The sequence below is a fragment of the Sphaerodactylus townsendi genome, unplaced genomic scaffold (assembly GCF_021028975.2).
Source record: "Sphaerodactylus townsendi isolate TG3544 unplaced genomic scaffold, MPM_Stown_v2.3 scaffold_715, whole genome shotgun sequence".
Taxonomy (NCBI): domain Eukaryota; kingdom Metazoa; phylum Chordata; class Lepidosauria; order Squamata; family Sphaerodactylidae; genus Sphaerodactylus; species Sphaerodactylus townsendi.
Window position 1 is genome coordinate 1 of NW_025950930.1, and position 12,243 is coordinate 12,243.

Genomic DNA, 12,243 nt, shown 5'->3' on the forward strand with positions numbered 1-12,243 from the left:
GCAAAGTGCCAACCCGACAATTTAACCTGAATACTGAGGTTTTAGTTTAGAAAAAATGGTTGGCTCCAAGGCGTGCATTACTCGGGAGTAAGCTTGGTGGTAGTCAGTGGCTTTGCTTTGAAGCAACCGGGCAGCTCTTCCAATGGGTGAATCACGACCCTAGGAAGGTTTACTCAGAAGCAAGCCCCACTGCCAGCAACCGAGCTTACTCCCAGGTAAAGGATCGTGCTTTATTTATTTATTTGTTTGTTTGTTTGTTTGTTTATTAGCCTTTTATACCGCCCCATCCCCGAAGGGCTCTGGGCATCTGGGCCCCATCCCCGAAGGGCTCTTTGCATGAAAATCAGTGGGGTTTAACAGCGCTTAACAGGGTTACCTACACTGCTTCCCCAAAACTAGGTCTTAGATTTAATGCTAATAATCAAGCCAAGCGGCCCAGGCCAGCCTAGATGTGGGGGGGCACTCTGTTTGCGCGTGCCCACAAAGAGGGCTCTGAGTGCCACCTTTGGCATCCGTGCCATAGGTTCGCCACCACTGTACTAGGGCGTTCTTGAAAAAAGCAAAAACAGCTGATGTGAACAAGAGATGCTGAATCCTGACCCTTCCTTTCACATCCTGCACGTGAGCTCCCAAAGGCACCTGGTGGGCCACTGCGATTAGCAGAGTGCTGGACTAGATGGACTCTGGTCTGATCCAGCAGGCTAGTTCTTATGTTCTTATGTTCCTGTTCTAACCTCTCTACGTTTTTTTCTGAAATACTGATATGAAACAACTTTTCAGTCTTACAGTCTTCAGAATCTATCCCCACTAGAGTGGATTTTACCACATCTTTTCCCCCCTCTCCTCTTTTAGAACCAGACACTTCAAAGAAAGTATTCAGTTTATCCACGAGTGCCGGCTTAGAGGTGAAAGCTGTCTTGTTCACTGGTACGTATTTCAGACTATTCTGAGTTGATTATTTCGGTTGTACTGTTCCTTAATTGCAGGCCTCTGAAAGGTTATGTCCTGTTGGTTGCTGCACAGCTTTTCCTCGTCACAATACCCTTTTTTGCCTCTCAACCGCCCAGTCCCTGCTGTGACCTCATCTTCCCCTCCCAAAGACAGTTTCTAAGTGGGGAATGGCAAAGGGTGTCTGAGGGACTAACTCCATGGCTATGTGAGGAATCGCTTCCCTGCTCTGCCTGCTGATTCCTGGATTGGGCCCAACAGTGCGTTTCACAACCATGTGATGTGAAAAGCAATAGAATGTTTGGCACAATGTAGCACGTAGATTAATATGAAAAGTAAATGTATGTATTTATCTATGATTAGAATATACTTGTTTGTAATGAAAAATTATAACTTGCTTATAAACAAGAAGTCTGTGTTTCTTGGTCTTGTGGCAGATAGTAGATATCAAAGAATGATGCTGCTACCAATAGCAGTAAGGCTGGAATTTTCAGATTTCTTTGTTTAACTCAGAGGATGACTAGACAGTGATCTGCAGGTCAGATACAATTCTGCCAACATGGGGTACAACTGTAGACTTTTATTGATTTTGTTGCTGTCTGATTAATGCTGTATGCCGCCCGTAACCCTGTTGGGGGGTGAACAAATATAAACCGAATCTAAACCGAATAGACACAAACCAAACTTAAGTTAAATAAACATGAACCAAACATAACAGATTTTGCTGAAACAATTCCAAGAGCTGATGTAGCAAATCTAGGAAGACATTTGAGGTGTTGCATGGATTTTGCTTACTGCAGCTTTGGGTACTGAGTTAATGGCCCCCTTTTTCCCATCACTCCCTGGGAGAGGTTCAAAATGCATTTGCAAAAGAGGCGGCTCTGGTCTGAACCACGCTAAGGGGCCCTCGAGCAGTGATGGCGAACCTTTTTGAGACCGAGTGCCCAAATTGCAACCCAAAACCCACTTATTTATCTCAAAGTGCCAACCCAGCAATTTAACCTGAATGCTGTGGTTTTAGTTTAGAAAAAAACCAGTTGGCTCCCTCTTCCTCCATCCCACCTGCTCGAGCAGGGGCCAGCCTGCTCTAGCCTCCAGCAAGTCCTGTGCGCACCGCTCTGTGCCTCTCTAGCATCTCTGCCTCCTCTGCGCCCCCCGCCCCCCTCGGGCAGCAGCCACCCGGAGCACAGGCACCAGGCCCGTCGTGCTCAGTGGCCCAGGCCAGCCTAGATGTGTGTGTGGGGGGGAGTGACTTTCTGCCCCCCAAATGATGAACTCTGTGTGCGCGTGCCCACAGAGAGGGCTCCGAGTGCCCCCTCTGGCACCCGTCCCATAGGTTCGCCATCACTGCCCTAGAGGCACTACGAGCCAGCACTGCAGGGGCTGCTCAATTCAGCAGCATTGGTAATTGGCCTTAGCTCATCTATTGTTTCCTCTTTCAAACTGGGAATGGTAAAGGAGGCAATGGAAGAACTGGCACCGATTAATATTGCCCCTGAGCTGAACCAAGTCGTGCCAGAGGTCCTGGGGTTTACCAGGCCACCAGTGGGCCTCTGGGTCAGCGATTCACTGGAAGCCTTCCATGTAAGCCAAATGATTGGTCCACCCTCGGCAGCTGGGATGACTCCATTTGAATTAAATTCCCAATATATGGCAACGTTTTAGCCTATAGAGTGGTGGCGAACCTTTGACACTCCAGATGTTATGGACTACAATTCCCATCAGCCCCTGCCAGCATGGCCAATTGGAGTGCCAAAGGTTCGCCACCATGGCGATAGACTAAGTCAACACATAAGAAAAGGGAGTGCAATAGTAAATATTAATAATAATAGAACTACCACTACTGTTGCACTCTGGCTATAACTAATATTTCAAAGGCGTACATCTATATACATGAATTTATTTCAACTTATTTTTTACAACTATAACAAATAGATTCAGGGTCATCCGTATTAATTCAGGTAAGTATTTAGTTCATACTCTTCCATCAGTTCAACATCCTTAAGGTAAGTAGTCAATCAATGCGAAACCATGTATATACATAAATATATTCAGTCCATCTTGGTTCATCAACATTTTATATGAATCCACTCAGGTAAGTATTCTGTACATATTCAATGATAAGTCCAAAATTGTGCACAGGCATAAGTCCAAATTCTTTTAAACACAAGGAGGAAAACGCATTGCGCCTAATCCGCGTTTTTCGATGGCTTCATCAGCCTCACAGGTTGTAGATATAATTTATATTGGCTTCATATGGGTACTTTTCTCTCAATCTGAGCTGACATATCCCATCATGCCATGATCTAGTCTAAGTCAAAACATATAATTGATTTGAAATTTCTTGGCATGGTTGGCATGATTTCCTTGCTTAATGTCACATGATGCAGATACCTTTTTCATCCTGACTGTCATTAGTGTACTACAGTTGGTTTATTAGACATTTCATCTTCCAGAGAGTGTGGAAAACTGTAGTTTTTTTAAAAAAAGAAGGGCAGCTTCACCAAACTGCAAATTTTCTGTGGGGGTCTGTCTATCCAGCACATTGGTTAGTCATGTAAGTTGCAACACTGACATACATTTATAGTGTGTGACTGGAGAAAACAGTTTGATCAAGAACTGGCATTTTCTTTAACTCTCATCAACTGCTTTGCTGGTAAGTGGACTGTCTTGATTTTAAGAGAACACCTTGTTTAGCCCTGAACCTAAAAATATTTTGGGAAATGTGCTTTGCCTTGAAAGTTGCTGATCTGGCATTAAGCCCTGTGATTTATTTTGATTTCATATTTCTATCTGTTTGCATCTGGGTGGCGACGCAGCCTCGCCGGTGTTTCCAGAAGTGCCACTTTGGTTGTGGCCTACATCATGACAATCACAGATTTTGGCTGGGAGGACGCACTGTCGGTTGTGCGCGCATCGAGGTCATGCGCCAATCCTAACTCTGGATTCCAGCGGCAGCTAGAGGAGTTCGAGAAAAACGAAGTTGCTCATGTAAGTGAGAGGCACTGGTGGTCTCAAACCCTGCTTGCAAGCCATAGTATGAGTTCTGATTTTTTGTTTGCGTTGAAATGGAGAGGATTGCGCCTCCGGGAAACCTGGGGTTTGGCTGTCTGGGAGAACTCTCATCAATTTTAGCAGTGGGTCAACATATTTAAAGAACATAAGAACAAGCCAGCTGGATCAGACCAGAGTCCATCTAGTCCAGCTCTCTGCTACTCGCAGTGGCCCACCAGGTGCCTTTGGGAGCTCACATGCAGGAAGTGAGAGCAATGGCCTTCTACGGCTTTTGCTCCCGAGCACCTGGTCTGCTAAGGCATTTGCAATCTCAGATCAAAGAGGATCAAGATTGGTAGCCATAAAAGAGAACACCATGAAATCACAGTGAAAGAGGAACAAGGTTTCCTCATCATTCAGTCAGTCCAAAGGCCTTCTGGACAGAAAGGAGGTCTGCCAAAACAGCACCAGCCTCTTCTCTGAAGAGGAGAAGTTATGGGACCAGCGCTGGGTTGCAAGTCTCCAAGGCAGGATCCAGGAAGACAGCCTCATTTATAGATCACTGGGCATGGCAGGTTGATATGGGAGGAGACAGCCTTTTGGTTACTACGGATCTCACAGTTTCCATAATAGCAACAGTTCTCAGGTACACATATAACAGGTTCAGATCGTGGCCAAGAAGCACGGGTAGAAGAGCTTCGGCTTTTTCCCCTGCACCATTTTCCCATTCTGAAATGGTTCAGGGAACCGTTATTTGAACTGCTGAAAACATTTACATCAGTACATGTTAGAGTTGCCAGACTTCTGCGGGGGATTGGGAGCCCCCCATTTTCATCCCACTCCCCTCAGTACCATTCAGTTGGCTAGCAAGGTCTTACTAGGCACCAATTGAGGCCTAGGTGCTGTTGGTGCATCAATGTCACTTCTGGAATTGACAGCATAAAGTCTTTGAAAGTGTAGGAGATGTTCTGGTGCTTGGGCAAAACTCTGTGGTAAAAACAGCTTCTACCATAGAGCTTTTGCTCAAATACCAGAGCGTCTCCCACACTGATGGTGATTTGTTGACATCACTTCCAGAAGTGGTTCCAATGTGCCAATGACATCAAGACCTGGGCCTCAGTTTGCACCTGGCAAGACCCCACCCATCCTTCCCCTGCCGTTGCCAGGGGCTACCTGGCAAACATAGTACATGAAGGTTTCTCCAGTGGGTCGGTAGTGGCTTCCTAGAGGCCATTTCAGGTGGGGAAACAGTACAAGTAAGAAGGCTTAGCCCCCTCTTCTCATATTCCATGGTCTTGATTTGAGTTGGGCTCACATGTACCATGGGATTAAGTATCAACAGGGGACTCCCAGAACAGCTCAGTTGTCCACTTGTGAATTGACCTTCAGTTCACCAACATGCTAATTATAAATTTGTTAAAAGCAACCTGTTTATTTAATTTTCTGAACTTTCTGCTGTTTTCTAAGGTATATGTTAGAAACAAGACTGTACAATATTCCCCCCGTTGGTCTTCACACAGTGTTTGTGTATTGCTTTCCCCCTGTTCAAAGCAGTTCACATTCAAACATTGTAAAACTAGTATCTACGCATAAAACATCAACCATAAGTTACCTATGGTTAGTGCTTGGATGGGAGATTACCAAGGAAGACCCGTGTTGCTACGTAGAGGCAGGCAAAGCAAACCACCTCGCTCGTCTCTTGTCTTGAAAATCCCAGGAGGGGTCACTGTAATTCAGTTGTGACTTGACTTGACTTAGTTGCTATAACATAATAGCAACCTCAAATTCTGCAGTTTTATATATGTGTTTTTGGATTACCTCAGTATCCATAAACTTTCCAAAATCAGTGAACATAGAACGTCTCAAAGGCTCATTCCGCACATGCAGAATAATGCACTTTCAAACTGCTTTCAGTTCTCTTTGAAGCTGTGTGGAATACCAAAATCCACTTGCAAACAGTTGTGAAAGTGGTTTGAAAACGCATTATTTTGCGTGTGTGGAAGGGGCCAAAGACTCCATACCAAAAGAGCAAATTACTGGTGCAATTGCAATAATAGAGGAAGTTACAGCACCGTCCAGCTAGAACAACAAATCACAGTTTGTTATGCCACGAACAAACGTGGGAGATACTCTTGCTTTTGCCTAGCATGTGGTGATCTAATCGCCATTTCTGTTTTCATGGCAACTCATAACTTGTCATTGGGTCTAAATCACGAATTGTGTTTTGCCCTACTCCTTACAACCAAGGAACTGTAGTTTGTTGCTTAAAGATAGCAACAAACTCTGGGTAGCTGCACAAGCAGGAGTCTTTGATTACATTGCTGTGCACAATTGGAGTAGGGAGCTTGGGGATCCACTTAGTTTATTGATGTAATGCAAAACCATGGCTTGTATCTGAGTTATGTTCATGATGCCTTTGAGGCAATATGTTGTTCGTGTATAGTGAACAGAAGCCTTTATTGGCATGTTAAAAGAACACCGCAGCTACAAAACAAACCAGTACAACAAAACACATCCAATACAAACCCACAAGATACATCAGTCCATGTTCACATCTTCAACAAAAAGAAGGCCACCAATTCACATTACGCTGGGCCCGAACCACCCAACTTGTTCGTGTATAAATATTTATCTCAAAGGCTTAATATTTCCTAGCTTTCTACAAAACTCAGGTAAATGGGCATGTTAGCTAACTGCCTTTACACAATAGAACACAGAGGGACTTTCCAGTCTCATCTCTGACCTCCTTATTTTGGATTTTACAGTCATTTCATGTCTGAGTTGAAAAGGTTTAATTGTTCTGTTATGCAAAAAGCGTTCTTGAGGTCATAGAGTGTATACTTATGGATCCTCTTCAAACTCCATGCACAAGGAGAGTCTGGCACTTTCATGGACAGGAACATGCTAGCTCGCAAAAAAGCTATTCCGAGGCCCTTTCCTCACATGCAGAATAATCCACTTTGAATCCACTTTCACAATTGTTTGCAAGTGGATTTTGCTATTCCGCACAGTAAAATCCAGCTGCAAAGTGCACTAAAAGTGGATTGAAAGTGCATTATTCTGCAGGTGCGGAAGGGGCCTGCGAAGTGAAAGCACTTCCATCGTTCTTATAATCTGGAGGTGACGTGTCTTTTTCCTTCGGATTGTGCCTCAACTGCAGGGAATTTGCCCCTCTGACAGCAGATGGGTCTTACTAATTTAAATGGGACACTCACACCCCCAACACACACAGAGTAGCTTGAGATAGAAGAGATAGAAAAAGTGCAGAGAAGGGCAACGAGGATGATTGAAGGATTGGAGCACCTTCCTAATGAGGAGGGGCTGCAGCGTTTGGGACTCTTTAGTTTGGAGAGGAGGCGGCTGAGGGGGGATATGATTGAAGTCGATACAATTATGCATGGGGTAGAAAATGTTGACAGGGAGAAATTTTTCTCTCTTTCTCACAATACTAGAACCAGGGGGCATACATTGAAAATGCTGGGGGGAAGAATTAGGACTAATAAAAGGAAACACTTCTTCACGCAGCGTGTGATTGGTGTTTGGAATATGCTGCCACAAGAGGTGGTGATGGCCACTAATCTGGATAACTTTAAAAGGGGCTTGGACAGATTTATGGAGGAGAAGTCGATCTATGGCTACCAATCTTGATCCTCTTTGATCTGAGATTGCAAATGCCTTAACAGTCCAGGTGCTCGGGAGCAACAGCCGCAGAAGGCCATTGCTTTCACATCCTGCATGTGAGCTCCCAATGGCACCTGGTGGGCCACTGCGAGTAGCAGAGAGCTGGACTAGATGGACTCTGGCCTGATCCATCTGGCTTGTTCTTATGTTCTTATGTTCTTATGTCAACGTCATGGGCATCTTCTAGACGAGGTGTGCAGCATCCCTGATGATTACATGAAGCATCCCCTCTGTGGAGTGTTTTGGCATTGTAATTGGTTCTTATTGGTATTTCCTTGGGTAAACATCTCTGTTTCTGAGCCCTCTCATAGCCTTCAGAATGCAAAATGGATGGAGTTTCGTGTTTAGTTTAGTTCTAGAGAAGGATGTGAGAGACACAGGTTCAAATCCCCTGTTTGCCTTGGAAGCACACTACCTGACTTTCGGCCAGTCGGTCTCTCTTTCAACCTTGCTGGGTTGTTGTGAGGATCAAATGAAGGAGGGGGAAATGATGTTGTAATTACATTGGGCCCCAGCTGGGGAGAAAAGTAAGAGTATAAATGTCCAAATAAACGAGTATTGCTCACATTAGACTGCTATTTACTTATGATAGTTGTACATTATACGACAGCATCGTATGTGAATGATCAGGGCGTTGTGTTGCTGCGCAGCTTTGGGAGTGAAAACAGCAGCTGCTTGGGTCTGCTGCATGAGCTGCCAGGTGGTTTCAAAAGGCAAAAGGAACTGTTTCAACCAGAGACATCCTTTCTTACAGCCGCTGTCCACTATTTCTGATCTCCTTTTAATTTACTGTTTCTCCCCCCCAAAGCCCTTTGTGGCTCATTCTGCCCCCAGTGCTCTGCCAGCCCCCTGTATGGACTTGGAGGGCTGATGGAAAATAGAAAGACCCACCTCTATAAATACCTGTTCCTTAAGGAAGCTTACAAACTCCTTTCCCTTCCTCTTCCCATAACATACACCTTGTGAGGTAGGTGGGGCTGAGAAAGTTTGGAGAGAATTGTGGCTGGCCCAAGGTCACCCAGCAGACTTCATGTGGAGGAGTAGGAAAGCTAATTCAGTTCACCAGGTAAAGAGTCCACTGCTCATCTGGGAGAATGAATACTCCAGATTAGAGTCTACCACTCTTAACCACTTCACCATGCTGGCCCTCTGAAGACATGTTCAGAGGTGGTTTGCCATAGCCTGATTCCACATCACAACCCTGATATTCCTTGGAGATACTTTCCAGGGTCAACCCTGATTAGCTTCTGAGATTTGTTGAGATCAGGCGAGCCTGGACTATAAGAACATAAGAACAAGCCTGCTGGATCAGACCAGAGTCCATCTAGTCCAGCTCTCTGCTACTCGCAGTGGCCCACCAGGTGCCTTTGGGAGCTCACATGCAGGACTATGCAGGGCATAAACCTTTGAAACTGAGGGAGACTGCAAGTTTGTGTCTGAAAACCGTATGTGGTAGTTGTATTTCTTTCAGAGGCCAACTCCCAATAGCACTGCCTTAACCAGTGCAAAAACCTTCTTAAAAGGACCAAAACAAACGATAATTTAGGTGTTTCTGCATATCACATTGCCCAGTGTCAAATGGAAGTTCCAAAAAGTTATGTTAAAGAAAACCTTTTTAAAATAGTGGGCTTCTATTTTTTTTACAAAAAGTTTTTAAAAACTAAAAAAATAATAGCAGTTAAAAAAATTAAAAGAGGGAAGGTTTTTTTTCTGGGTTACACAAATTCAAATTTTCTAGATTAAAATCACTTCAGTGCAGAAAGAGCTGCGCATTCAGGATTCGGTTTCAATGCAAATTTACCACTTGCGTCAATTTAGGTGTAACGTTTAGTATCCAACATATGCTGTCACATTTGATGTATTTATTTTCCCCAGAAAACTTCAGGTCAGGCGTTGGTTATTCTTTTTTTAAACTGAATTTAGCATTTTTATAATGAATTTTCTTTTTAAAAAATAAGATGCTGCAGTAGCAACCATGTTAATGGGGTAGTTGCTTGTTTAGAAAAAATAAGTCTGGGACAAGTTTGGCAGCAAATATCAGGAATTCCCAACTCAGCAATTGCTGCTGATGTGCAGAGAAGGGCGTGTGTGTGTACATGTGTGTGTTCGTGCGCATGTGCAGGGGTGTTTCCCATCCCTTTTTGTTCCTTTGACGCCATCTTTCCTGCCACTTTCACGTTTGTCAGTGTTGCAAAGATGGGTTTGCTGGTCAAATGAGGACAAATCACCTGGAATACAGAGAGAGCAGCAAACTGAAGAGAAGGGAACATCCATTCCAGCCCACCAGTTCCTACCAGTGCAGATCATTTCATGAGGAACTGTAGAATTCTTAACCAAGGGATGTAATGGTGTCCACTAGACTAGTTGGCTTTAAGAGGGATTTAGACCAGTTCATGGAGCACATGACCATCGATGATTATTAAAGGCAATGAATAAATGAAGCTTCCATAAATCAGAGTTCCTTCCTTCCTTCCTTCCTTCCTTCCTTCCTTCCTTCCTTCCTTCCTTCCTTCCTTCCTTCCTTCCTTCCTTCCTTCCTTCCTTCCTTCCTTCCTTCCTTCCTTCCTTCCTTCCTTCCTTCCTTCCTTCCTTCCTTCCTTCCTTCCTTCCTTCTCTCAATGCAGTATCGTAAGTCATGGTTGCTGTTGCACATGTAATCACAGCAATCTCCAGGAGCAGCAGTGGTGTAGTGGCTAAGAGCAGGTGCACTCCGATCTGGAGGAACCGGGTTTGATTCCCCGCTCTGCCGCTTGAGCAGTGGAGGCTTATCTGGGGAATTCAGATTAGCCTGTGCACTCCCACACACGCCAGCTGGTGACCTTGGGCTAGTCACAGCTTCTCGGAGCTCTCTCAGTCCCACCTACCTCACAGGGTGTTTGTTGTGAGGGGGGAAGGGCAAGGAGATTGTCAGCCCCTTTGGGTCTCCTATAGGAGAGAAAAGGGGGATATAAATCTAAACTCTTCTTCTTTGAGCTCTGCCTGTGCCTGCTCTGTTTCTACTGCTTAGGTTGCTAACCTTTGTTTTCCTTTCTTCCAGTTTAGAGAGTGGCTCAAAGCAGAGTACGGCGCCGGCGAGAGCTCTTTGCGAGATGAACAAGAGGCCACGGAGCTGCTGCAGAAGTACAAAGCGCATGCAGCCGCACAGCTGAATCCCCCAGGGAGGCAGTGGAATGATAACTTCCCATCAGTGGCCTCCTTGTCAATGACATCTCCTGAATAGAGATGACTGAGTTGTCCCATCTATGGAAACACAGATCTATACACTAGCATTCACTACGCAGGGCAAATTGCTCTCACTTTCTATGGCAACTACACAAAAAAGGACATGTCGGTGGTATGTAATCAGTCCTCAGTGGGACGCTTCAGTTCTCGGAGGAGCAGGTCTCCAGGATTCTTCCTTTGGTAGCATGTCAATGTCACAAACATCATTGACTATGTTGTGCAGGTATTGGGCCATGCTTCCTTTTCCTTGCCAGCGTGCCCTTTTACTTCCTTCCAGTTGGATGGGTGAAGAGCAGGCCTGTTTCTGCCTGTCGAGATGCCAAATCATTTTCTAAGTCTCCTGTTCTTCAGGTTGTCCGTTTGTCCAAGATTTTGCACAGCTGCACTTTTTTTGTCAAAGCTTCTGACTCCTCATTTGAAGTCCACTGGCCTAAAGATGGGAAATGGGCAGGCCAAGAAAACTTTGTGCTCAGTTGGCATTCTGTGTTCCCGTTCACCGCAGCAGCTCCGAGTGCCCGAAACAGTGACGCGGCTGTGCAGTATATAAGTCAGCCGGTCTCTTCAGCAGGGAATAATTTCTGCAGCCCAGACCAAGAGCAAAGCTGCATCTATGCATATTCATATCTCCTCGAGTATCCCTCCTTTGGATCCCAGTTGAAGTGAACATATGGCTCATACATCTGTATGGTTTAACTGTGTTTGAATATAAAGCGCAAGTATTAACGGGTAATTCTCCTGGCTTTAGCCTCCAAAGTAGTTCATGCGACTGATTTTTTTTACAGGAGGGGTCTGAAAGAACATAGCAAATGTAAATATTTAAAGATCAAAGTGGAGTTATAATGGATATTGTACTATAATAAAAGTTACTTGTCCTCATGTCTGCCAGTACTACTGAACAAAGTTTCTGTGTATCTTGTCTTGAGGAAGATTCACTTTTGCTTGCCTTTTCCAATAGAGTATATTCAATAAAATCTGTATATCTTTTGATAAATTAAAAAAAAACCTCGTTGTGTTGTATTTTTTTACATAGAAATACTTTGTGACTATTGGCTACCTGCAATGTAGAAAGTACTACGGTACAAAGCTCATTGCTTGTGAGGCCCTGCTTTGTGAACTTGGGAGAGCACCTAGTGTAAGGCTGAACACACTTAAAACAAAGTTAACTTAAAGAAAAGAACTTTATTGATTTGTGTCGCCCTAAATACAGGGTGCTGGAACTGAGGATTCGTGTCCTCAGTTCAGTATTTATTTTATTTCTGAACTTAACAACAACCAATCGGCTTTCTCCCCCCGCGCAGTCTCTGTCCTCTCATTGGCCGGGAAGCTCCAGTGGAATGTAGCTTCTCAGTTTGTTTTCCCGCTCTTGTTGGAAAAAGGCGGGGGCCAGTGCATGCTGGG

General features: G+C 44.6%; 1 protein-coding gene across 1 annotated transcript; it reads left to right on the forward strand.

Moving 5' to 3' along the window:
• Positions 1-811: 811 nt before the first annotated feature.
• DUSP22 (dual specificity phosphatase 22) lies at positions 812-11,847 on the forward strand (the record flags this gene model as incomplete). The annotated part of the gene is made up of 3 exons (XM_048483123.1): positions 812-927; positions 3,768-3,939; positions 10,661-11,847. Coding segments are annotated over 3 exons (471 nt in total), but the record flags the coding sequence as incomplete, so codon positions are not given.
• Between the last annotated feature and the right edge of the window lie 396 nt (positions 11,848-12,243).